We start from the raw sequence: 27699 nt of genomic DNA on the forward strand, positions 1-27699 counted from the left end.
GGTAACCCATTCTAGTGCTTCACCACCCTCCTAGTGAAATAGTGTTTCCTAATATCCAACCTAAACCTCCTCCACTGAAACTTGAGACCATTGCTTCTTGTTCTGTCGTCTGCCACCACTGAGAACAGCCGAGCTCCATCCTCTTTGGAACTCCCCTTTAGGCAGCTGAAGGCTGCTATTAAATCCTCCCTCACTCTTCTGCAGACTAAACAAACCCAGTACCCTCAACCTCTCCTCCTAAGTCATGTGCCCCAGCCCCCTAATAATTTTCATTGCCCTGCGCTGGACTCTCTCCAATTTATCCACATCCTTTCTGTAGTGGGGGGCCCAAAACTGGATGCAGTACTCCAGATGTGGCCTCTAGTGTCAAATAGAGGGGAATAATCACTTCCCTCAATCTGCTGGCAGTACTCCTACAAATGCAGACCAATATGCCATTATTCTTCTTAACAACAAAGGCACACTGCTGACTCATATCCAGCTTCTTGTCCACTGTAATCCCTAGGTCCTTTTCTGCAAAACTGAGTTGGCTCCAGCCTGTAGCAGTGCATGGGATTCTTCCATCCTAAGTGAAGGGCTCTGCACTTGTCCTTGTTGAACCTTACCAGATTTCTTTTGGCCCAATCCTCCAATTTGAAAAGGTCACTCTGGACCCTATCCTAACCCTCCAGCATATCTACCTCTGCCCCCTGCTTAATGTCAACTGTGAACTTGCTGAGGGGGCAATCCGTCCCATCATCCAGATCATTAATGAAGATGTTGAATAAAACTGGCCCCAGGACCAACCCCTGGGGCACTTCGCTTGATTTGGACTGACAACTAGACATCGAGCCATTCATCACTACCCGTTGAGCCCAACGATCTAGCCAGCTTTCTATCCATTTTATAGTCCATTAATCCAAGCCTTACTTCTTTAACTTTCTGGCAAGAATAGTGTGGGATACCTTATCAAAAGTTTTGCTAAAGCCAAGGTATATCATGTCCACTGCTCTTCCCTCATCCACAGAGCCAGTTATCTCATCATAGAAGACAGTCAGGTTGGTCAGGCATGACTTGCCCTTGGTGAATCCATGTTGACTGTTCCTGATCACCTTCCTCTCCTCCAAGTGCTTCCAAATGGATTCCTTGAGGACCTGCTCCATGATTTTTCTGGGGACTGAGGTGAGGCTGACCAGTCTGTAGTTCCCTGGATTCTCCTTCCTCCCTTCTTTAAAGATGGGCACTATATTTGCCTTTTTCCAATCATCTGAGACCTCCCCTGATCACCATGAGTTTTCAAAGACAATGGCCAATGATCATTGCTCTGAGAGACAGGGCTGTGAATGGGAGACATTGCCCCCCACTGCATGATCTGGCCAGGTAAAGGGTGCAGAGGAGGGGGCAATGACTTCAAACAGAAGGGAAGAAGATGGGGCTGACAGCCCCCCTTGCATCTAATCTCTTCCACATTCTGTCCGCCATCCACCCCAATGCTCCCTCTCCCAACTGCCCATCCCACTACTCCTATCCCCCTGGGTCCAACTCCCAAACCTACTCCCCTCTACTAATCCCTCCCCTACCACCCATCCCCATTTATCCCCCTCCCCTGAAACCTCCCTTCCTTTGCCACAGCCCCAAACACCTCTTCCCATATTCTTCCCACTCCTTTGCTCCTTCCTCTCCCCTCCCTTCCCTTACCTGCACCATTCCCTCACACTCATGTATTGGTCCAACTCTCCCACACGTACACGCCTCCTCATTGCTCTGACACCCCCCCCACCATATTCCCTATGTTTGTACCAAAAATGTTATAGTAATCTGAAAATGTTCTGAACAGCTCACATTAGGGGGTGCTGTGTATTAGGAACACCTGGACCAAATGACCAAGGAACTTGTTTCCTTTGATCACACTCAGTCCCAATGTTCAGGAAACATGACTACATTATCCTAACTGCTTCCTAGAATCTTTCACATTCCCTCTATTTAATTAATGCCAATTTCCTTGTGAGTACTTCTAAATTAAATTGGAGTCTGCATGTGGATGTTAGAGAACATAAAGAGTGATATTTTAATCAGAAATTTTGGCCTCAGGGCAAAACTTCCAAGGGGAGCCCCTGCAGAAAGCAGGGAACATGCACAACACACATTCTCTGAAAACTGCCATGGGTAGAGCTCAAACTCACAATACAGCTCAGGTTCAGTGACCACACTGTGTAACCATGAACCACCCAGTGATGATTTACTGCCTGGAAACATTCTTGATTCAACAAAGCCCCAGGTTTGTTGCATATCTGCATTTCATTCTGTTAGGAGCATCAGTCTGACATACACCAACCTGGAATTACAAACTTTACCCTTCATAACTTTTTCAATATTGCTTCCACAAAGGGCCAGTGGGTGCCATGCACTAGCTGAGATAAATCCCAAGTGACTGAGATCAGTTTGGGGAAGATCAGAACCACAGTTTGACCCCTAGGTATGTGCACAAAAGGAGATGATTTTTAAATGCTGTTTTTGTGGGGCTGTAACTTGGTAATCCTTTGCTCAAATGACTCCAAACTTGGATCACTAGCACTAGCCAGTACCCCTATGAAGCACAGCCAATTTCATGACAATCCAAGTCAGCATATAGATTTTAGAACACTTAGAAAAGTCCACCTTTAGACAGATAGTGACACTCAACCTTAACTGCAGCAGACCTGCTGCTTTATTATAATATTTAAAGAAATAGAAACAAAAGCAAGAGTAAACCTCCTCCTGCTGTCATATTTGCAAAGTAGAATTACAATTAATTCTATTTCAGGATGTCAGCTGCATAATAATAAACAAAAAAAATATTGAAATACTGAAGCTGTGTGTCTATAGTACATAAATATATGCCCTGCTTAGAATAGTCCAGAGAGTGAGGTAATACAAATTCTGCATATATTTAACCAATGGTCAAAACAGGATAGGATAGTTTTCATGTAGAAGATTAAATCATATTTTACACAGTTAATTTTTTTTAATCTATTGGATCTGAGATGTAGTGTATTTAGATCTCAGTACACACTGGTAATGAATTCCAAAAAAAAAAAAAATGCAATGTACATTAAGAGTTATTCATCCAAGTCCTTACAGTTTTTATGAAATGTGTTCCTGACTGCCTCCTTAGTGGCCCCAGGGGTCCCTTCTGATTTATGCCTTATGTTCCTAAGATCTCATGCTTCAGGGCCTAAGCCAGTCACCTGTGGGGTCAGGAAGGGCTTCCTTCTCTCCCCTAATGTATTCTGGTGCTGGGTTGGTTTTTTTTGTTTGTTTGTTTTTTGTCTCCTTCCTTTGAAGCATCAGAAATGGCCATGACTAGGGATGGAACACTGGCCTGGCCTTTGCTCTAAGATGATACTAAGAATTCTCTCTCTCATGGGGACTTGGTTTGGCTGGTTCTTGCTGATATGCACAGTGTCTAACTGATCACCATATTGGGGTCAGGAAGGAATTTCCCCCCAGGTCACATTGGCAGTGACCTTTGGGGGGGGGCGGTTTTCACCTTCCTCTGCAGCATGTGGTGCGGGTCACTTGCCAGGATCATCAGGGTATATCTCAATTAATCAGTTCCCTGCCATTGCAGGGGCCTCAGGCATTGGTGCACCTCAATCTCTCCTATTCGCTATGGCACACAATATCATAGATTCTCATGGGTTGTAATACTGTGGTCTAATTTCAGTTGTTGGGGGTGGTATATAGATGGCTGGGTAGTGTTTAGTGGTGTAAGATATGCAGGAGGTCAGACTGGATGATCTAGTGGTTCCTTCTGGCCCTAAACTCTACGATCTCCCTATCAAGAAGGTGGCGATTGAACTGGTTTAAATAGGAAACTATTGGGCCAGATCATCTCTGTCATGATACAACTCATAGGAGGGGTGCTGAGGGAGGAAATCTCTACAAACATTCCATGTGTCTCTCCTTGCATTGCCCTGTCAGGGGGGTGAATTTGCCCCACTGCAAACCAGGCCAAGGGGCCCACTCAGAAATCATGCAGATCCCAGGGGATCCACTCCAGGTTGTATTATTTTTAACTTGGAAAGGCCTCAGGACCAGCAGGGGAATGAAGTGTGTCATTCAACATAGCCCATTCCCAGCCCCATGTGGACCCTAGCCCCACAGATGGATCTCTGTGGACGCCTGGAGATGGATTGTAGGACAGAGAGGACTGACCTTCCTTCTGAGCAAGAAGGGAGAGATCCATATGGAGGTTTCAAGGGGACAATCCTCCCTATTTGTTTTAGGTGCTAGGCATGAAGCTGATCTAGTAAAAAAAAAAGCCCCACGTCTTCAAGCAGTGCAAACCCTGTGGTTGCTAGTTCCACTGCAGTTTGATTCATGCAGGAGATAAGTTTGCCTGTTGCAGAGGGCAACCAAAGGGAAAAATGCAACCTTGTGTGCCAACACCCCACCACCAAAACTCACTCCCCCCATGCAAGGAGCCTCTGCATCACCTCCCCGGGAGTCCTAGGAGCAGGGTGTGTTCCAGGACAGGACTGGGGGAAGATCTGCTCTCTGGCAATTATACTCCCCTGCAACATCACAACTTTAGGGCATCTGTCAGAGCTTTGACTCTGCCACAAAGATGGCAGCAATTTTGGGCTGCTGTGTAAGACTGCCAAAGGGAAAGCACTCTATGTGTGTAGAGATTGGTATGCAGAACTTCTTATTGGCCAGCAGCCACAAAGCCTGCTTCTTGCTGGATAGAGCCCTGAACTTTAATTGCATCTTCTGCTCTGATGCTCTTAGATGTTTTGATCCTGCAGCTAGTTACAGAACACACATTCTGAAGCAGGATTGGTGGAATTAAATCTAACTTCACATCAGAATCTTTCTCTCTTGTGTAATCACAGAGCAGCCCTGAGGGTGGTTTTTTGTGCAGCTGTGTTTATTTTATACAGTATGTAGAACAAGAAAATAAGATAATTTCTGTTCTAATCACTATCTGTTTCCCAAGTACTAATTTTTCCGCTATGGTTTATTGCTCCTTTTAGACCCACCATTCTCAAGCAGGGATTTTTATGGTTCTTGTACTTAGAGCTGGTCACATTTTTTTGTTCAACACTTTTTTTAATTTAACTTTTAATTTTTCTACAATTTATTTTTTTTTTAATTTCAAAACAAAAACTGTTTGGGGGTCATTTTCCCCCTTTTCTCTCCCCCTGTTCCTTTTCCTCCTCCTCTTCTCCCCTTTTTCCATTTTGCCTCTGAAAAAGGAAGAAAAAATAAAAAATATTTTTTTATTTTAGGGTCTTTTATTTATTTATTTAACATTTGCATATTTGCCAAGCCAAGCAATAGCATTCTTAGTGGCCAAAGTGGAGCTCTCACTGCAGAATTTGGTTAGCGGGCACTCCTCGACAATGTGTATTATTGTCTGATCTGTGCCCAGGTGCAGCGTGGATTGTCTCAAAGACGCCAATGGTGTTGGTTGGCTGCACAGAGGCCTTGCCCAGTTCAGAATCAGTTAAGAAGAGCCCACGGACGTGGCATGTCGAAGCTGGTGGGCAAGTAGTAGGGTCTGTGACAAGGAACTGATTGGTGGTTGCTGATAAGCACCAGTCTTCCCGCCACAGGGACTCTGTTGTCATGTTCTATGTTAGGGGGCTTATTCCTTCACCCTCTTACTTCCCTGGTCCTTCTCGCATGAACAGAGAGCAACAATACCCGAAGTCCAAAGGCGCAAACAATTCGATGTTTATTGGGGTGAACTTCCAGCAAACATGATTCCAGTTTCCTTCCTTAGTGTCTCCCTTCCCAGCTCTGATACCACAGAGCCTTGCCTGTGTCCCTGTTCCTGTTCCAATCCCCTGTTCCCATTCCCCCCCTTAGCAAGACATGATCCCAATTTCCCCAACCCCAGTCCCTGTTCCCATTCCCCCCCTTACTTCCTGATTGATTGCAGACTATATAGTAAAACTTGAGTTCTGCTTAGCTATACCTTAACCAGTCATTTTTGGGTATTCACCCACGAAAGCTCATGCTGCAAAACGTCTGTTAGTCTATAAGGTGCCACAGGATTCTTTGCTGCTTCTACAGTCATTTTACTGAAATTTAACTAACCAATCCTAACATACTGTAACATGGTTATTTAACCAATTATATCCCACCACCTTAATTGGTTTACACCGAACAAAATTAATTATACAGCAGACAGAAACAATTACAGAACCAGACAGAGATTATACAGACAAACAATAGGGAAGTGGAGACTATAGGGATAGAACAATACAGAAATGAGGATTTCACATCCCAGCTATTGACAAGTGAGTTCTTGCCAGACAGGATGCTATCAAACTAAGTTTCCTTTCACATCTTCTAGGCTCCTCCCTTTCTCTGGAGGTGATAGGAATATCAGGACAGGATTGTATTCCTAACAGCCCAATAGCACCTTATTTCAATGTGACTAGTTTGGAATGTGAGGATGTGACCCTACACTTCCCAGTTTATGGCTGCCTCTGCTGCTTAGCTGAAGGCCTTAGCTTAAGAACCAGGCCTCAGACTGTCACAGTAAGAGAAGGCCCTTACACCGGCAGACAGTGATTTTGATTCTTTCTTTTATACCTCTGTAACTAGCTAAGTGATACGAATACACCTAAATTCTTAAAGTATAGGCCTTTGCAGACAGGCCTGAATATCTATATCCTAACATCCTAGTGTGGCAGTCTCGACGACAGTGGGTGTCGTGATGAAAGACCTGTAGCTGGTGGGCTAAAAAGGTCGTTGAACAAGGGCAAGCTTGGGTTGGCACCTAGCTACTCAAACAGCTTACCAGCTGCAATCTCCCTCCTCATGTAAGGGGGAGCAATGCGGCTCAAAACTGGAAGCCATGAAAGATGAGTCAGTTGGAGAGTTCTTATGATGATGCATATTGTTGAGTTGAGTTGCACATCAACAAATTTGGTGCGTGCCGACCGACTCTGTACTGGCGTACAGTACTCTGCTATTGAGTACAAGGTGGCAAGGGCTGAGGCCCTTAGGGTTGGAGCATCCGCTCCCCATGAAGAACCTGCCAGTTTGCTGAGAAAGTTGTTGCATGTCTTGACCTTCACTGCTATCATGCTCATGTCAACGTTCAGTCGAGGGTCATGCCTAAGTAAACTGAGTATGCTTCATGCTTCAGACATTGGCCATTCATTATCATGCTTAGTTGCCTCTTAGTGTTGGCTTGGTGGAGGTGGAATGTCTTGCTGGTGCTGGGCTGAAAGCGCCATGTCTTGCAGCAGTCAGCCAGCTTTGCAGTGGCATCACTCAGGGTCTTCTTCAGCTCAGAGAAAGTTGGAGCCTGTAGCTCGCAGCAGATGTTGTCTGCATAGATGAACTTCCATGACTGAGTTGACGGCAGGTCACTGATGTGTAGATTTAACAAGGTTGAGGAGTGGGGGCTAAAGCAGACCCCTGGGGCAACACATTCATCTGTTTTTTCTAAGCGCTTGTTTTCTCACCCACATGCACCCTGAACCATCTGTCTCAGAGTAACAGTTCAATGGCATCAGTAACCCATGGTGGGAGGATTCTTGATATTTTAACAAGTTGACCCGTGTGCCGTACTGTATGCTGAGTGAGGTCAAGCAAAATAGTGCCTGTTTTCAGGTTTCTTTGAAAACCATTTTTTGATTAATGTAGTTACCGTAATCCAGAGCTTGCCCTGAACCTTTCACAGTTCCAGAATTGTACTGTTATATAAGATCAAGTCTGGCACTGCTGTTGGCTATGACAATGTCCTTCCAGAGTTCCTGAAACATCTTGGCCTACGTGCCCACTCTTGGCTGGTTCAGTTGTGCACAAGGGTCATCAATGAAGAAAGACTGCCGAAAACCTGGTGCATGTCAAAATTCATTGGCCTCCCAAAACCTGGTAAAGACCCAAACCAGGCATCAAGCTATAGCCCAATATCACTGCTTTCTGTGTGTCTTAAGGTACTAGAGTGCTTAATACTATCGCAAATAACATCAGAGGTGAAGAACATCTTGAATATTGAGCAAACAGGCTTTCAACAAGGTCGAAGCATGTAGAACCAAATTTGAAAAAAAGAAAGAAAGAAAATTTCAAAAGGTTTCACAACAAAATTCAAAATTATCAATTTTTCTCATGAAATATAGTTACCATTTTCCAACCAACTTATACTTCAGATAAAAATATCCAGCCAATCTGCATGTTTTAAAAATGTGTATATGCTAAGCATTTAAAGGTGTCCTGAAAAGAAATGCCTCTTTCCCCTCTTATTAATTTACCAATTTCAAATATCAGGAATATAAAGTTTTGTCTACATTGTGTTTGCTGGAGGACTCCTTAGAGGACCAAAGAACTAAAGTGGGAGTTTCTGGACCCTCAGCTGAAAGGGATAGGGGAGTCCGAATCTTTAATAAACAGAGCTTTTTTCTCCTATGGGTTTGTCAGGTGTTTAGGTGCTAACAAAATCAAACAAAAGCAAAGACTTTTATAGGGTTTGATTAAAAATCCATTCCCCTCTCAACCGCTCAGGTTTCAGTCTCCTGTGAGTCAATAAGCCCACTAGGCTGCCCTGACTAACCTCCAGGGATACTGTCACCAAACAAACGTTGTCATTAATTGGTTGTTAGGCGGTCCAGTAGGAAATGCAGAAAGGAAAAACAAGGCGAGTAAAAATGAATTCAGTGATAGAATCAAGCAACATTAAACTAGGCACATTTGCAAAGGTGTCTGTGAGGTTACTGTAGCATTATGTATTCTCTTCCAGCTTTTCTGTGCTTGTCTTGCTAAGCTTCTCCATGGCTCTAAAGCTCTTTGTCAACCAACTCCCCTGTGCCTCTCCAGGCCTCTCCCTCAACTCTTTCTTCTCTTGCAGCTTCAATTTTCTCAGCCCCTCCAATGCCGTTTCAATCCTATGTCTCAGCTACTCCAAAGAAAAGAAAATTAGCGTAATGTCTCTCGCTCAGCTGTCCACTCAAAGATTTCTTTCTCAGCAACAATCACCCAAACACTTTCTCTCTGCTCCCTGAGCTACCCTTGCACTTATTTATTAATATACTGACAGTAGTGCTTTCGCTGATATAGCTTATACTGCTTCCATGAATGAAATAAGCCGTACAGGCAAAAGCAGTTTTTTGCCAGTGTTTCTGCATATACATAAGCTCCTTCATTTTCAGTTTAAACTGATTTTTACCGAAAAAATCCCAGGTTTTACAAAAAGTATTATTTGTTTTTTTCTGATTTTCACCCTACTTTTATATCATTCAAATATATATAAAAAAAACCTTGTTTTATTAGGAAAATACAATATATGAGATATATGTATTATGCTAATACACAAGTCTGTCTGTATATGCAAACCTGCCTGTTGAAGTAAGGCTATGTATTAGTCTAGAACAGGGATGGGCAAACTATGGCCCGCGGGCCGGATTCGGCCCTTCAGGGCTTTGGATCCGGCCCGCGGGATTACCCCTGGTGGTGCTGCGGGCCCGGCGCTGCTCTCAGAAGCAGCCCCCGGGCCGGGAGGCAAAGGGCTCCATGTGCGCACGCAGGGCCCTCTGCCCCCCCCCCCAGGGGCCGCAGCACTTCCTGGAGTGGCGTGGGGACAGGGCAGGCATGCAGGGAGCCTGCCCTGGCCCTGGTGTGCGCCACTGCCACCCCGGAGCCACTTTAGGTAAGCGGCACCGGGCTGGAGCTCAAACCCCTCCTGCTCCCCGCCCCCCAACTTCCTGCCCTAAGCCCTCTGCCTGTACCTCGCACCCCTCCTGCACCCAACTCCCTGCCCTGAGCCCCTTTCTGCACTCCTGTGCATTCCAACCACCTGCCCTGAGCTCCCTGCTGCACCCTGCACCCCGTGCACCCCAACTCCCTGCCCTGAGCCCCATCCTGCACTCCGTACCCCTCCTGTACCCCAACCCCCTTCCCTGAGCCCCCTCTTACACTCTGCACCCCTTCTCTGACCCAATCCCTTGTCCTGAGCCCCTTCCTCCACATCCCGCACTCCACCCCCCCTGCCCCGGCCCTGCATACAATTTCCTCACCCAGATGTGGCCCTCGTCCCAAAAAGTTTGCCCACCCCTGGTCTAGAAGATATACACAGTAAACAAACGGGCACGCACATACGCATGCTCTGAAGTGCGTGCACATCTGAACATACTGATGAATCTCACTCCCACTACATACACACTTCAAACTGTCAGCAGATAATGGTTTAAAGATTTGACACACTAAAATGGCAAGAAAACAAAAATCGGTATCAGAATACGTTTCAGAACACAGGGAAGTATTCAAAAGTTTAAAAAAACAAAAACAGGAGAAAAGGATGAAGTTGACTGTATGCGCTGCAAATGATGTGGCCCAATTATTAAATGTAAATATTTATCGGCGAATAGTTCTAAGTCCACAACAGTAAACTGTTTATTCAAATGAAAAGTTTTATTTGGGGATTAGAGATGTATTGTTTTCTTAAACTCAGAGGTGGTATTGTGTTTTGAGTTCTGTTTTAGTTCTGCAGCAAACCACACTGAATTCCATTCATCAAAGCATTAATCTACTGAATACTTTTTCCCATCCTTCCATCCCTCAAAATAAACCCTAATATTTACCTAGAAAAATTAATAGTATTTTTGCACTGATTTTCACCTGTTTTTGTTGTTTTTGTAATAAACACCAATAAATTCCTGGAAAAAATAAATAAAATAAAAATCGAAAATGATGGGCCCTACATATACACTAAAGTTTGGTCTACACTTAAAAATTAGATGGATCTAGCTGTGTCGCAAGTCCTGGCTGTGAAACATTTTGTGCCTTGAGCACAGCAATGAGGTCAATCAACCCCCCCAGGGTAGATGCAGCTAGGTTGATGGAAGAATTCTTCCGTTGACCTAGCTACTGCCTTTTGGAAAGGTGGATTAACCACATTGATGGGAAAACCCCTTCCATTCATGTAGGAAGCGTCTATGCGATGGCACTGCAGTGCCATAACTGTGCCACTTCAGTGGCTGTCGTATAGACATGCTGTAGCACCACAGTGTAGATGTCTCCTACACTGACGGAAGCAGTTTTTAAATCAGTATAGTTAATCCACCCAAGAGATGGTACCTAGGTCGATGGAAGAATTCTTCTGTCGACCTAGCTGCCTCTATGCCGGAGATTAGGTCGACCTAACTACGATTCTCAGGGGGGCCAAGTTTTTCACAGCTCTGAGCAACATAGCTGGGTTGATCTAATTTAAGCATAGACCAGGTTTCAGTGAGACAATGCATGCAGGGCCCTCCTTAGGGGACGGTGAATCGGGGCAACCGCTCCAGGCCCTGCGCTTTGGGGGGCCCCACGGCTGGCGCTGCATTGGCAGTGGGTGAACCGCTGGCTGGGTGAGGCTGCCCCTAGCCCCATCTCTTCCACCGAAGGAGAGCGTACTTCTCACCCAAGGGAGAGCACGTGGCCTCCCCAGCCCTGGGAAGGCGGGCGGCATGGCCCCAGTCCCCGGAGCCCAGTGGCACAGCCGAAGCGGGACCCTGGGGAGGGGGGAAAGGAGTGTGGGAAGGGCCATGCCTGGCTGTTTGGGAAGGCACCACCCACCCTAGCTTCCCGTATCCAACCCCTGTGTGGACGTCACTTCTACCCTGAGCCGCACCCGCCCCCCAGGGACGGTCCTGAATGCATGAGGTGGATTTCTGCAATATGTGAAAATCAACAGAGTTTGTCATGTTAAGCTTGTGGCAGTGGCATGTGGAATAAGAAAAAGATCATTATTAATTTATTATAATTATATTATTATTATGGCATGTGGAAGGGGATGGGTTGATATAAACTACTTTTCACTAGTAAATGTGCTTTTAGGACTGGAGTAAACACAGGGCCGGTGCAAGGAAGTTTCGCGCCCTAGGCGAAACTTCCACCTTGCGCGCCCCCCCCCCCAGCCCTGCGGCAGCTCCCCGCCCCTCCCCGCCCTGAGGCACCCCCCCCTCGTGGCAGCTCCCCCCCCTGCCCTGAGGTGTCCCCCCCCCGCAGAGCTTTCTCCCCCTCGGGGAGCCGTGTGGCACCTCCCCACCCCAGCTCACCTCTGCTCCACCTCCTCCCCGAGCACGCCGCCCCCGCTCTAATTCTCCTCCCAGTCTTGCGGCGCCAAACAGCTGATTGGCGCTGCAAGCCTGGGAGGCAGGAGAAGTGGAGCAGCGACCACGCGCTCGGGGAGGAACGCTGTAAAAAAAAATTGGGGGCTCTGCTTTTTGGCACCCCCAAATCTTGGCACCCTAGGCAACCGCCTTGTTCGCCTTAATGGTAGCACCAGCCCTGAGTAAACATTGGTTTGAAATTAAAATACCTCAAAGCTCCAAGGATCATATGATTCCCATTGTTCCGGGGCAGTAAAAGGCCAGAGAGAGAGAGAAAGTGTTTGTTTGATCTTTATAAATAAGTTTTGTGTTAGGCCTCTAGAGGTCCCCATAGCCTTATGAATGAGAAAGTACTAGGCAGTTAGGAAGGAACAGCAGGCAGCTCAGTTTTGTTTGTATTTCCATCTCTCTGTTGGAACTCTGAAGCTCTCGTCGTCCAAATTATCCAGGTTTTATTCAGTTGTGAGATACATAAAATGCCTGATACTATAATTCCTGGGAAGGCTTAAAAATGTAGCAAATCTGAGTCCCTTTTGTTTAAAGTGTTGCTCTGAAAAGTAACTAAAAATGGCACCTTCTTACTGACAAAACAGGCTGCTCCATATGCATATTGAGAATCACTTTCACTGATTTCAGTGACAAAAATATTTTTACTGCTTTCTATCCCTGACAGCGGTGCACAGTCAACACAGCTGAGTCTGCTCCCACTCATTTATCAACAGCATTCTTCACTAAGCTCCAACCACACCTTTGCAGACCCACTGAAGGCAAGAGGGTTACGTAAGTGTTAGTACGGGAATAATTTGGCATGCAAAGTTGTTTTGCTAGTCATGATGCATGAAAGGAAAGAATCCAGGTTGGCTCTTAGAGCCCAGGCTGAGTTTGCTGGGCTGGCAATTAGTAAAAAAATTCTTTTACTTGTAAACTAACTGCATTTGATCTGGAACTAGTGAGATTCAAACATAGGGCCTGACAATGCCACATTTATAGTCGCTGTTCAACATACAGCTGCACTGTAAATACATTTAAGAGTGATAACCATGGATTAAATTGTGCCCATAAGATCTGCCCAAGACCTTCCCTGCCCCATGTAGAATCAAAAGAGGCTCCTCATGGAGGGCTCTTCATGGTTTGGGGAGTAAGCAGGCTGGGTGAGGAGTGAGCAGGGCATAGCTACAGCAGGGATGTGCATCATCCCTGCCTGCACAAAGGATTAAACAAGATATTCTCTCTTCATAGTGACAAAACTCCTCTAAGGGAAATTCCAGGTAGTAGCTGCCTGTGAGCAAAGATGTGTGTGTTGGGGTCCATGGCGGGAGGAAGCACTGGGCTTCTGTGAATTCTTGGAGATCCATGGAATCTGAATGCAGAACCGCAGCCTATTGCAGGAGGGTCAAACCCTACCCCAGTAGAAGAACAGGAGAAACTCTGTGAGAGAATCCTGAGCAATTTCCTTCCCTGTAGTGTCCTGGTGTGGCCGGGGACAATTTGTCCCCCCCCCCCCCCCCCAATATTTTCTCAGCTTTGGCAATGGCTTGAGGGTTCTTTTGGACACTCTACAGTAAGTGAACAGATGTCACTTCTACAGTCTGTTCAGCAATTAAATTTTTCCTTTTACATGAAACATTGTAATTCATGTGCCTTTTTGCTTTTCTCCCCCTTCCTCTGGTGATAGGAGGTTGCGTCCATCTTTTGTATCTTGCCTATGTGAACTGCAACACATATTCATGTTTTTGCCCCATGTATTCGTAAATCTCTCCTTTGACATTTTTATAGGAGATTAGTGGGAATGGTTTTTGTTTTTAAACATACTCAGGCTTTGATCCTGCAATCTGATCCTTGCGGCTGGACCCTTAATCCCATTCAAAGCTCTACCGAAACCAATGGGGCTCAGCACAACAGTAAGAGTGCACCCACTGGGATTGGTTTGTCGGACTGGGTCTTAATCTTCATCATGCTTGAGATACAGAAACCATCACTCCCAGAGGTAATTCATTCTCACAAAATGGTTTGTGGGATAAGCATATTCAGGTAACAAAAGAGAAGGGCTCAAATTCAATGCAAGCTCTGTTACCTTTTACCTGGACATATGGGGGCAAGTGAATTGCACCAGTCCTTAGTGTATTTGAGGCTAAGGTATACGCTCAAATTTTATATGATGCAGAAATGTGAGGATGGAATGATCCCAAGCGATTGGAAATGATTCAAAACAAATTTCTTAGGAACATTCTTGGTCTCCCAAATAATACCTGTCTTGGCTCTAAGAGCTGCTGAGGTATCAATTCTCTTCTGTTCAAAGTGCAACAGCATAATACTAATTTTTTTTATTCATATTCATAGTATTCACCCACAGCATTTGCCAAGGTTATGCTCAGAGGAACAACTCAGCAGGCCTTTCTCACAGAAATTCCCCCTGATTAGAGCATATTCAACATTCTTTGAATTCTGTAGGCTTCTCAGAATTAGAAATGAGTAGATTTAAGTTTAAAAATGTGAAATCCTAAATCAAGAATAGAGTATATTAATAAGCAACTGGATATGGCAGTTATTTCTATTTCAAATATGTCACCTTAGTTCCCCCCTTGTTAAAAGGTCTCATGGGTATGCTAGATATTTAGACAGTTTGTGTAATAACACACTACGAATGGCCTTTACAGCACTCCATCTTCAGTCCATACAGCTAGCTTACTTAGAAGGCCAATATACTGGCATAGAGAAATATAACCTCTGTCCATGTCGCGTAGGACAGGTGGAAGACCTACCCAGTTATTTATTACATTGTAATTTGTATTGCCACTTGAGCCCAAAATGACTGTCTGTATTTTTGCTATGGAAATACAAATAAATAATAATAAAATGTGACAGAATATACTACAACATTATACAACTATAGTTATCCTTACCTAATTGCTAATTTGCTGTAGAGGACACAGAATAGGAGTGACCAGTGTAATGTGCTGTTTATACAGCTAACATCTGGAGATTCATACATTGCCTTAGTGTCAGGATGGTTTGCCCATAATGAGGGAAGGTTTTTAACCCCATTTTGTCCTAGGCAAACCATGAAGCAGAAAGTTTAGCACAAAGGAAATTCTGGATGTTTACATTTAGCTCAGTTCAATGAGAGGAAAACTCTCGCCTACAAACAACTGTACATGTGAGCCTACACCTGCTGTGTTCATTCTAATTTCCCAGTGACCCAAACTGAAAATAACAATAGACTCACTGTGCCGAAAGAAGGTAAGTTGTGATAGTACTGGTGATTCCATAAGAAGGGAGCGGGACCTCTTCCATGCTGAAAGCACAGGCTGTAACAGCAGTTTAGACACTCTTCACTTCCCCTTTTCATAGAGGGGCAGCAGCTGATTACAGCCACAGAGGGGATTATCTCCAGTTTGCAATAATTGCAGTTTAGCTCCTAATTAATATAGATTAAAATCTGACAAAGGCACCTAAAAATGGCTGAAGAAGAGTTTTCATCAAGATCCAGATTCACTTCTCAGCCCAAACAAAGACTATTGAACCTAAACTAAATGATGTAGAAGTCTTTTTTAAAAAGTCAGCCTAGGCAGCCACTTCCTACAAACAGCATTGTCTATCAGGCCAGTAACTGGGGTTGCCAAGTGGTAGTCTACCTTTGGAATGAGTCTGCTAGCTCAGGGAAAGTGGCTTTATACAGGGTCTCCAAGGTTAGAAATTACATTAACCCCTAGATATTTAAAAAGGTAGTTGGCTCAAAAAGTGAGATATAGAGGTATAGATTATTATTACTTTGATCAAAGTGTACAAAGTTTTTAAAAGACAAACAAACCTAAACCTTTAGAATGGTGTTCTGAAATAGTGCTATATACAGAGAGAGGGAACCTTAGCAAGGCTCAGGTAACACAGTTCTAAGAAAACACTCCCTATCCACCATGTCAGAGCCCTGCTAGCAACAGCCATCATTAAACAAGGAAACTGTAGCAGCACAGCTGAGAGTCAGCAGTGAACATGGGCTTTAGGTCACAAAATATTTTTAAAGTGTGGGGTTTTCTACACACAAATTTGAACTAGACCTTGTGCAGACACTCTCATTTCAGTTGACAACTGGTTTATTTTGGTTTGTTTCTGTTCCTAACTGACCTATGAAATAACACTGGCTTACCCCACCATAACAGCCTCCACACAGACTTTTGCAGTGGCACCTACAGCCTTACACACATATATAGCATGCCACTGTCCATTCTGGTTTGCCCCTCAGCCAGGCCCTCTCAGAGGTCCAGAGCGGCCTGGGACACTTCCAGCTTTTGAGGCCCCTAGCCATGATAAAAATAACGACACATGAAAACAAAATAAGGCACCAAAAAAAGAGTGATACATAATTTGAACATGTTGAAGGTGCATTCACCTGAAGCCACTGACAAAAATACGCAATGCAATTGTGATATTAGGAAACACTCCAGAGAGTCCAAGTTCAAGTATTTCTTGAAGCAATTCCTTTGGCTTGCAATCCAATTTAAAAAGTTTAAATTTAAACTTAATTTTAAATTAATCTTAAATTTAAATTTAAAAAGTTTGTGGAATATATTCATTTGAGGAAGATGACCTCATCACTTAGATCTTTTAAGATTTATTTGTTGTGCTGTTGCTGAAATTGTTGACCTGCCAAAGAAATCCAAAAAGGGTATAAATTAGTCGCAGTGACTCAAATCAACATGTAAGATCTGATTGAATAGAGTCAATGATGACAAGGAAGACATTGACCTTATAATGCTGCTTGGCATTGGATTCAGTAGGTAAATTGGGATTGGTGGAGAACTCAGATGAAATGCCAATATTCTGTGCTACTAATTTGGACTGAGTTAGGATCGCATCCCATTGTTCACGAATCTGTTGAATGTCATTGATACGACTTTCAATGTTATCCCTCTCAACATCAAGTGTAGCACTGTGTGCTTCAAGTACCAGATTAATTGCATTTTTGACACTCTTGCGATTCTTGAACATGTTTAACATGCTCTGATAAAAGTGGGTTGTCATATTTGCTGAGGAGCTCAACTATGCCTAGAAAGTTTCCATTTGCACAATCATCAATATGTTGACTGGAACCAAAGAAAGCCAATCCCCACGCAGAAAGAAAAAGGATGACATTCAGGATGTGCTCAAGAAGTTTTTTTCCAGTTATTAGTTTCTGTAAAGAGTTCAGTTGAGAGTAAATTCTCAAATGAACTTTCAGCTGATGCTGCCCTACTGGCTGATTTCCATGCAAACATAGTTTTCTTTGTGTGACGTTGAACTCTCATGTGATGGTATTTGGTCTTTCAACTTCCTCCTACATCTGTTGATTGAGCAGAGACAACTGATGCATTTGCAGCACTTTTGTTCAAAACGAAGCAGGGTGCACAGTACAGAGATTGTTTTTCTGTACTCCAGTCTCTTGTGTAGGTCTCACCATTTGAAAGAGTTTTTGTCAGCAGATGAATAGGGAAAGCATGATTATCAGCATCTCGTGGAATGTTACTTGGAATTTCAAAACAACTAGTACTCATGAATTGCTCTTGCTGAGTAAGATCTACATCTTCCTGTTGCTGTTGAGTTTCTTGATTGTACACAGGATCTTCTGCTGCATCTGTTACTGTTGGAACATCTCCTTCTTGACTACTGTCCTAATGTTCAGGTATTGGCATTGAAATATCACCTGTTGCAGTTGTGGAATTTTCATTATCTGTAGCAGTGTTTGTTGGGCAAGGGGTGTTTTCCAGTCACAGTAGTTTGAGAAATGAAGTTACTGGCTTTGAGCTCTTAGCTGCTGGTTCACTCAGTTGTTTTCGCCATCTCTTGCTTCCACCACATTCAAATCTCCTCTTTGTAGTGATCTATCTGGTCAATACGTAGCCTATCCACACTTGAAATATTCTGCTGTGAACATATACACAAATGCTGAATGGTACACAAATGCTGAAAAGACTTAAAACAAAGGAATACTAATTAAGAACAAAAATTGAAACAGTCAGGTTATTATCCTTATCACTGAATCAAAATTCAAGCATGCAAGCTATAACAGGCTGAGCTGAAGACAAAGGGATGACATATATATAGTAAACAGAGACAGTGATACAGACAGAGGGATAATATCCAAAAATTTCAAACGTGTGTCCTCACGAAAATCACTGTACAAGGTTGTCCTCACAAATTTTCACCTTGGATCTGGGCCTATAGACTACAAAAGCCAATGATGGTGGCCAAGCTACCAAGCTAGGGCTCAACCAACCAACCAGTCACTTCTTTTAGCTACTACAATATATGAAGATAAGAATGAGGAAGCCTCATACATAAATAATTCCTTAGTCAACTAGACGTAAAACTATAAAGACACTAAAATGTAAGAATTCTCTACCTTTCAACACGCACTTGATCCAGCACCAGCCACGAGTAGTGGTTTGTTTATATAATCAGCTGATCTGAGAGGACATGTTCATCACAGTCTAATCTTGTGCCATCAGAACCAATATATTTTTGTTAATATTTATGTACATTTTAAATGCTTTAATATGACAAAATCTATATCAGTGAACAACAACAACAACAAAAAGCGTCTTTTACCAAATCACCTCTCTGATTTGCTTAAATTTGCAGCTCTAAGCTGAGAGAGTGTGTCACATTTTGGTCTGATAGGAATGCGCATAAAAACAAGTTGCGAAACTTATGAAATGCCAAAAAATTAACAAGTGTCTAAATTTGAGGCCCCCTTTGAGCTTAAGGCCCAGGCCAAATGGCCCTCCTGGGCACCCTCTGATTGGCCCAGCCCCTAGCTGCTTCCAAACTTGAGCAGCGCTGCAAATCCTGTGAACCACCTCACAAGGACACTCTATTTTGATCCAGCTATCCCCATCACAATGAAGGGGTCACAGGGCCAAACAACCCCAGCCGCACTGTGACATCCATGCAGCAGGTCTCAAGGCCACTCACTCTATTTTGACCTCCCCCATCAGGACAGAGGGACATGGGGTCCATACTCAGGGGCGGCTCTACCTTTTTCGCCGCCCCAAGCAGTCATGCGCGGGAGGCGCCCCGGAGCCGCGGGAGCAGCGGACCTCCCGCAGGCATGACTGCGGAGGGTCCGCTGGTCGCGTGGCTCGGCTGGACCTCCCGCAGCTACGGACGGTTCGCAGGTCCAGCGGCTCTGCTTGAGCTGCCGCAGGCATGCCTGCGGGAGGTCCAGCCGAGCCGCGGGACCAGCGAACCGTCCGCAGTCACGCCTGCGGGAGGTCCAGCCGAGCCGCGGGACGAGCGCCCCCTCCGCAGTCATGCCTGCGGCAGGTCTGGTCGTCCCGGGGCTCTTGTGGACCTCCCGCAGGCATGACTGCAGCAGGTCCGCCGGCCCAGCCTGCCGCCCCCCCCGGGAAAGGGCCGCCCCACGCGCGTGCTTGCCGCGCTGGGGTCTGGAGCCAGCCCTGTCCATACTTGAGTGGACAGCGGGCTGGCCACCATGGGGCCCCCTACAGCAGCCTACGTAGGGTGACCAGATGTCCCAATTTTATAGGGACAGTCCTGATTTTTGGGGCTTTTTCTTATATAGGTTCCTATTACCCCTCACCCCCCGTCCCGATTTTTCACACTTGCTGTCTGGTCACCCTAAGCCTACAGGACGTGCTCAGCAACAGCCCAGCTGCAAGCGCGGCCCCAGGGAGCCACACAACGGGTGGCCTTGCTGTGAGCTAACCAGTGAAGAGTGGGTCCAGCGTGGTGCCGATGCGAAACATTCGGGGGGCGCCTCTGGCCTTCTGCGGCCATTCAACCAGCAGGTCTCGAAATGAAGTTAAACCGGCGCAACCCGGCGCGCGGCCAGGCCCGGGAGGGGGCGCGCGACTGGAGTCGAGCCTAGGCAGGTGGGCGGGGCGGTTACACGCTAGAGCGTCACTGCGGCGGTTGCTGATTTGCGGAGCCGCGCCACGCCGCAGGGCCCTGGCTCCCGGGAGGGCGGCACTCACAGACACGCCCCTTCCCTCAGCGTCACTGGGCCCAAGCACGAGCCCGGCCTCGTCTCGCGCCCCGCCCCGCCCCGCCCCTCACCCCCGGGCTTGGTGTTCTACTAGAAGCGAAGGCGATGGGACTACGTCACCCGGGAAGCCAAGCGACATGACGTCACCGCGCACAGCCCGTTCCTTGCCCCGGAAGGGTTTAGTGCTGCCGTGACCCCCTCATCGTCCTTCCTTCTTCCTTTCTGAAGTAGGCACCGGCGGAGGTAGGAGCGGGGTGACGCCGCGGGAGCCGGGTCCATCCGCCCCCATCCGGGGAACCCCGGCCTTAACTCGGCCATTCCCTGCGCCCTTGGGGGGGGGGGGTTTGCGCGGGTCTCGGGCGGTGGGGCTGGGCGGGGCCCATCGGTCCGAATCGCGGCCGGCGGCTGGGGCCTCCTCGCCTCGGCCCGGCCCCCATGGCGGGAAGGAGCAGCGGGGCGCGAGGCGGCGGCGGTTGGGTTCGGGCAGGGGCGCGGGCGCGCGCGCGGAGTCTCTAGTTGGTCGCGAGCCGGGTCCGTTCTCCCCTCAGCACCATGGGGCGCGTGATCAGGGGCCAGCGGAAGGGCGCCGGGTCTGTGTTCCGAGCCCACGTGAAGCACCGGAAGGGCCCCGCCAAGCTGCGGGCGATCGACTTCGCCGAGAGACACGGATACATCAAAGGCATCGTCAAGGTGGGTCGGGGCCCCGCATTGCTCGAGGTGGATTGATTGAAACTCGGTTTTAATCGCTGTTCAAGTCAGCAAATGGCAACCGCCTGCCGTTACTTTAGGCTTGTTCTGTTGGTAAAGACCTTGAGTCACGTCGGCTGAGAACCATTAAAACAGGATTTGCCACCAAACCACCTTTCCCGTAGAGATGATTTCCATGGCAGTGCAGGCCCAACCTTCCTAGGAGCCCTTCGCATGTCATTAGAGAGGTACCTGCCTTTTCCCAAGCTTTGAAACTCCAGCTTCACACACTCTAATTGTTAAGGACACAATTGTGTCATTCACGCCTGTTTTTTGATAAACTAGGGGAGGGAAATAAAGCTTTCATACCTTTTCAATTGCCAGGCTCAACTTTGAACTAGTGGCAAATAGACAATATTTTCTTCATCTGCTCACTGAGCAAACCAAAAGCAATTAAGGGAAAAACTTTAATGCACAACAAAGTACTTGCAGGTGGATGTATGTAAATACTAGCATCCGCTCCCTTTTAAAAGAATATATAGAGAGATATTTAATGTGGTACCTGATGTTGACCTACTTATAAAACTGAAGTTGATATCAAAGTTAAAGATGAATTTGTTCCTGATTCTGTATAATTAAAGCAGTACCCTTTATTGCTCAAATTTGAGGGTTAATCAATGCAACACTTGCACATTTTTTTAAATCTATGCTGGCCCCGTGTCTCCCAATAAGCTGGTGCCAGAGCTGGAAGTAGACCCCCACAGCTGACTCCCAGATGGCTAAGGGAAAGTCTACACTTACGCTGGTGTAGTGCTTCAGCGTAGACACTACAGTGATAGGAGGATTCAAGGGAGCAGGTAGGTGGATGAAAGAATACTTCCATTGACCTAGTGCAGCCTACACAAGGAGTTAGGTTACTTTAATAACATTGCTCATGGGGTATGGATTTTTTCACACCTGAGTGATGTAGCTGGGTCAATCTAATTTTCTAGTGTATGCCAGCATAGTCATGCTGCCTCCCACACATTAGCTGAATTTTTTTTTTAACAATTAATTCCTTTAAGCTTCTTAGAAAAAAATACCACTTTTAGTTTGACACTTCAGATGGTTGTCAGGCTAGAAGGGAGTTGGTCTGAAATCAATTTGAAAGCCTTTTAGAGGAATAGAACTTGTTAGGTGACATTGATTGCTGCTCAGAGGATCTGTCTAAACATCATACAATCTAATTTCAGAATGGGTGCAACAAATCAGTGTGATACAGTTGGAGGAAAGGAGGGGCAGTCTAACTACCAAACATGCATCTACAACAGCTAAATAAATTTGGCAGTTCTGAAACCCTGATAGACGTGGGTTGTGAGGAGTTACTGGGAGAGCAGTTGGAGAAGTTCCTCTCTTTTTAAATGGTTCTCAAAATAGCTTTTTGATAGGTTGCAATTAATATGCATAAGCATCTTATTAAATTAGTGTTAGTGAAAGCCAAATGCCTAAGTTTGGAAGGTCTGCAGGGATTAAATAAGGGCACTAAGTGCGATTAGCATGTAGTAGTATATTTAACTGAGAACTGTTACAGCTAGTTTTTTTGATCTGGCCATCTTGCAGAAGTGAACTTAACCATCACTCTAAGTTAAGATCGAGTGAAAGACTGGGAGTACATTTGAGTAAAGATGGGTACCATACTAACTTTTTGGAGGAGTTTGAATAATGTTTAAACTATTTGTCTTAAGAGCTTGTTAGGTTGATAAATACACCTCTACCCTGATATAACGCTGTCCTCAGGAGCCAAAAAATCTTACATGTTATAGGTGAAACCACGTTATATCGAACTCGCTATGATCCACCGGAGTGTGCAGCCCCGCCCCCTCAGAGCGCTGCTTTACTGTGTTATATCGGGTCGCATTAAATCAGGGTAGAGGTGTATTTGCTACAAGTTTATGCATTTATCACTAATCTGAATAAATGATGACATGGATGTTTCTAAATATGCTTTTTATCACATCAGGATATCATTCATGATCCTGGCCGAGGTGCTCCCCTTGCCAAGGTTGCATTTCGTGATCCATACAGGTTTAAGAAAAGAACAGAGTTGTTCATTGCAGCTGAAGGCATTCATACTGGCCAATTTGTTTACTGTGGCAAGAAAGGTGAGTTAAGAATGCAGCTAGTCATGTTTAAATGGCCTCCAGAGGTGTGTAGTTTAGACCAGTGGTTCTCAACCAGGGGTATGCAGAGGTCTTCCAAGGAGTACATCTCTACTCATTTAGATATTTGCCTAGTTTTACAACAGGCTACATAAAAAGCACCAGCAGTCAGTACTAACATTTCATATAGACAATGATGATTTTTTTTTTTTAATACTGCTCTATGTACTATACCAGGGGTCGGCAACCTTTCAGAAGCGGTGTGCCAAGTCTTCATTTATTCACTCTAATTTAAGGTTTCACGTGCCAGTCATACATTAACGTTTTTAGAAGGGCTCTTTCTGTAAGTCTATAATATATAATTAAACTATTGCTGTATGTAAAGTAAATAAGGTTTTTAAAATGTTTAAGAAGCTTCATTTAAAATTAAATTAAAATGCAGGGCCCCCCCGGACCGGTGGCCAGGACCTGGGCAGTGTGAGTGCCACTGAAAACCAGCTCGCGTGCCGCCTTTGGCACACGTGCCATAGGTTGCCTACCCCTGTACTATACACTGAAATAGAAGTACAATATTTATATTCCAATTGGTGTTTTATAATTATATAGTAAAAATGAGAAAGTAAGCAATTTTTCAGTGACAGTTGTATTTTTATGCCTGATTGTCTAAGCGAGTAGTTTAAGTGAGGGGTAACTTGGGGGTATACAAGACAAATCAGACTCCTGAACAGGGTACAATAGTCTGGAAAGGTTTAGAACCACTGGATTAGACTCACGATGCAATCTGATCTGCACGTCTTGAGAACTTTACTGCATGTCCTTATGAACCTTAAGTTTTCTAAAAGTTATGTTTAATGCACTGGCCTTCACTAGCTGTTTGCAAACTACTGTTTTTATATGGAGCTGGAAACATTTCACCATCTAACAAATTTTGGAATGTGTAACTAATTACAAATTTATAATAAGACAATACAAGATGCATTTTTTTTTTTGGGGTCCAGGCTTTTGTCAAACTATTCCTTAGACTCCATTTGACTGACCAGTTGCTCTAAAGTCACTCTGTTGAGGGGGAGAGGGGAAGTGTACCCAGATAGCACCATATTAGTTGTCATATAAATGCTTCTAGTGATATAGTTTAAGATCATCTGTATTTCCAGTTTTAGTCTGTATATTGTACATGAAGATGGCTAGACATATTTCTGGATTTTTGAAGATTAGTTATGGTTCAAAAATTCCCTCTGGGGCACCTGGCATTGGCCACTGTCAGAAGACAGGATACTGGGCTTGATGGACCTTTGGTCTGACCCACTATGGCCATTCTTATGTTGTGCATCTACAGATAACTAAATTGATCTGTTTTTTCAGCTCAGCTTAACATTGGAAATGTCCTACCTGTTGGCACTATGCCAGAAGGAACCATTGTCTGTTGCCTTGAAGAGAAGCCTGGTGACCGTGGTAAATTGGCCCGTGCTTCTGGAAACTATGCCACCGTTATCTCCCACAATCCTGAAACCAAGAAAACCAGAGTGAAGCTGCCTTCTGGTTCTAAGAAGGTGATCTCTTCTGCAAACAGAGCTGTTGTTGGTAAGTCACAAGTGACGGGTCAATTTGTGTATTGTATCTTAATGGTGTCCAAACTCTAGTGAAAGATGTGGTAGCAAATAGGCTCAGTGCTTAATACCTCAAACACTGGTGATCTAGGTTGTGGTGTGCTTTGTGGACTTGCAACTTGAGCTTTGCATCTTTGAAAGCTAACTTTACACATTGGACCCAAAATCACCTAATGTGATATAGGTGTATGTGACTAAATTGTGTGTATGTGGGAGTTTAACATACTTTAATGTGGGTCTTACTACAAATAACTTGTACAGTATCATAAAGCTTAATCTCCACCATGTTAGACATTATACAAGAGACATTCTCAGCCCCCAAGGAACTTACTGATATGGGATAACATGGTGAGGTAGTGGGAATTGATTGTGTTGGATTTAAGTAGTTTTACTGATGTCTGTAGGCTTGGAATTAGAGTTCAAAGGTAGATGATGATAAACTCCAGTTCCACAGAGATCATAACACGTGTGGAGAGAGCTGATCAGTTGATGAAAGGATGCAATTCTGCTACCCTTGCTTGGGAGACTTACAAGGAAAACATCAGTTCTGTAGGAAACAGTATTTGTGTTCAAGAGGTGGCATGCTTCCTTTTGAGTCAGTCTAAAGCCAGAGCCCCATCAGGGGGTGGAGACACTGCTGTTGCAGGTGCTCTGTATTAGATGACATACACAGCAGATTTGACAATATGATTACTATATCTTGTGGTACATCTCTACCTTGATATAATGCTGTCCTCAGGAGCCAAAAATCTTACCATGTTATAGGTGAAACGGTGTTATATTGAACTTGATTTGATCTGCTGGAGCCCCCCCCCCCCCCCCTGGGAGCACTGCTTTACTGCATTATATCCGAATTTGTGTTATATCGGGTGGTGTTATACCAGGGTAGAGGTGTACTACTTGCAGAAGTTGGGATGACTGCTGGGGTGTCCAGTCTAAAAGCTGAATTGAGTTCAAGCACTGTTTGGGCCCTGCAAAGTTAAGTTACATGCTTTAGCCCTGGGTGGCAGGGCTCTGGCTTCAGCTTAAAGTCCAGAGGCAGTTGCCCATACAAGAAAGTTGAGGAACAGTACTAACTGCTTTCTTGAAGTTGCATGAGGATACAGTATTACTTGTCCTAAGCTATTATAGGGCTACTCATCTTCAGTGGCAGGTGCTGTGTGAAACTAGCAGAAAATTGTTTTTAAAACTTTGGTTTAGAATGACAGATGCCATCTTACCAATAGCCAGTTTTTGGACTTCAGTAGCAAACTAGTTACTTCCCTGTACATTTCCTCTCTGCCACAGCTGGGTAGGGTTGCTAATTTTGATTGGACATAGTCCTGGAGGCTTCATCACATAATCTTTAATTTCTAGAGATTCCAGGAGAATCCTGGAGTGTTGGTAACCCTCCATCTGGTGCACAGGGAGCTTTGACAACTGCTGCATTTGTTAACACAAACACTTGTGGTACAGAATAAGGGGGGAAGCAATATAAAAAGATGGAATATGCAAATTATACAGGCTACTATAATTTTCATAGTTAATTCATTACATATCTGAAGAAGCTGTTGCCAGAGTGACAAGTCTAAGTTATGATGAGAGTGTTGAAGCTAAAACCCAGTAGACCCTATCTGTTTCTCCTGATCTTTCAGTGTGATGATGTGTGTTTTAAGTGAAAGGTGGTCACATCTCATTGCTCCACTCAGCTGTGTCGGCATTGTACAAGCAATTCTGGGAAGTATACCTAATAATCTAGTATTCTGGACCATTTTATGTGATCTAGTCTCACTATTAAAAGGAGAAGAGTTAGCAATTACATAGAGATTAAAATTAAGAACTCTTCCTTTGCACCCCACCTTCAATGTATACAGATACTAGAATACCTGTTTGCAAGAATGTAGTTTCACAATATCTAACCTTCATGAAGCAATTCATATTCACTTTTGTCCTGGCTGTGAAATGCTTGTGTGGACAATTGTACATTTGTGACTCACTTTCATAGATTAACTAGCTAGACAAGATTTCTAAAACAGTTTAAAATCTGAATAGTCCATTTTTCCTTTCCTCCTTAAGAATTGGTACTTCCATTTAAATATCCCATCACTAACACAGCCATTTGCTAATCATTTTAGCCAGACTTCACTGCATGAGTCAAAGCTTTCAAAATATGTGATGACCATAAAAGCTTAACTCCCAATAAATTATTTTGTATTTTTAATTGAATTTCAGGTATTGTTGCTGGTGGAGGTCGTATTGACAAGCCTATCCTAAAGGCAGGTCGTGCCTATCACAAATACAAGGCAAAGCGAAATTGCTGGCCACGTGTCCGTGGTGTGGCTATGAATGTAAGTGTCTCAGCTTTCAAATGTGTGTCCTTCCATAGGTTTCAGAGTAGCAGTCGTGTTAGTCTGTATCCGCAAAAAGGACAGGAGCACTTGTGGCACCTTAGAGACTAACAGATTTATTTCACGAAAGCTTATGCTGAAATAAATGTTAGTCTCTAAGGTGCCACAAGTACTCCTGTCCTTTTTGTCCTTCCATAGTTCATGTAAGGGCTTAATTGTCTCATTCACAATTCAGTGGTACTTTTGGCAAGAACTGTTAAGTTTAGACCATCTAAACTGCCTAGAAAATGCATGTATTGTTCTGCAGTTGTAAACATCTGCTGTAGTGCGGTAAGTAAAATTATTCCTTTATATAAAGTAATGAGAGAAGGTATAAAATAAGTTCTATTGCACACTTACCTTGGTTTGAGTGTTAAGTTTAATTTATTTAACTTGGAACATACTTTTGTATACATTTTTGACCGTGGTGACTTTCTTTATAGCCTGTAGAACATCCCTTTGGTGGTGGTAACCATCAGCATATTGGTAAGCCTTCAACCATCAGGAGAGATGCTCCAGCTGGTCGCAAGGTCGGTCTCATTGCTGCCCGTCGTACTGGTAGACTGCGTGGAACCAAGACCGTGCAGGAGAAGGAGAACTAATGTCCCTCAATACAGTTTACACAATAAAAGGCTTAAAAACCCCACACCTGTCTTGTGTAAACTTTGTGAAGGAGTAATAGCAGCTTCTCAGGACTCTATTAGTGAGGAAGGATCATGAAACTCTTGCCTTCATTGAAGGCATAAATGGGCCTTTAGTTGCAATCGAATAGCCTGAGACTAAGAATAAGTTTTAGAAGCTGTTCAGATCAGATTCACTAAGGGGTGAAGATGAGATTGATGCTATCAC

The 27699-nt window shown here is 44.6% G+C and overlaps 1 protein-coding gene across 1 annotated transcript; it reads left to right on the forward strand.

Annotated features, from left to right (window-relative positions):
• The first annotated feature begins 20153 nt into the window (after positions 1–20153).
• RPL8 (ribosomal protein L8) lies at positions 20154–27496 on the forward strand. The gene is made up of 6 exons (XM_045002689.1): positions 20154–20295; positions 20601–20742; positions 22739–22880; positions 24240–24458; positions 26696–26811; positions 27294–27496. The coding sequence occupies exons 2-6, from the start codon at positions 20605–20607 to the stop codon at positions 27450–27452; spliced, it is 774 nt and encodes a 257-aa protein (XP_044858624.1). The 5' UTR covers positions 20154–20295; positions 20601–20604; the 3' UTR covers positions 27453–27496.
• The last annotated feature ends 203 nt before the right edge of the window (positions 27497–27699 follow it).

This window comes from Mauremys mutica, chromosome 1 (genome assembly GCF_020497125.1).
Source record: "Mauremys mutica isolate MM-2020 ecotype Southern chromosome 1, ASM2049712v1, whole genome shotgun sequence".
Taxonomy (NCBI): domain Eukaryota; kingdom Metazoa; phylum Chordata; order Testudines; family Geoemydidae; genus Mauremys; species Mauremys mutica.

Coding starts and splice junctions, on each gene's coding strand:
- RPL8 (XM_045002689.1), top strand. CDS start 20,605: ATGGGGCGCGTGATCAGGGGCCAGCGGAAGGGCGCCGGGTCTGTGTTC. Junction 20,743..22,738: donor ACATCAAAGGCATCGTCAAG/GTGGGTCGGGGC, acceptor TTATCACATCAG/GATATCATTCATGATCCTGG. Junction 22,881..24,239: donor TGTTTACTGTGGCAAGAAAG/GTGAGTTAAGAA, acceptor CTGTTTTTTCAG/CTCAGCTTAACATTGGAAAT.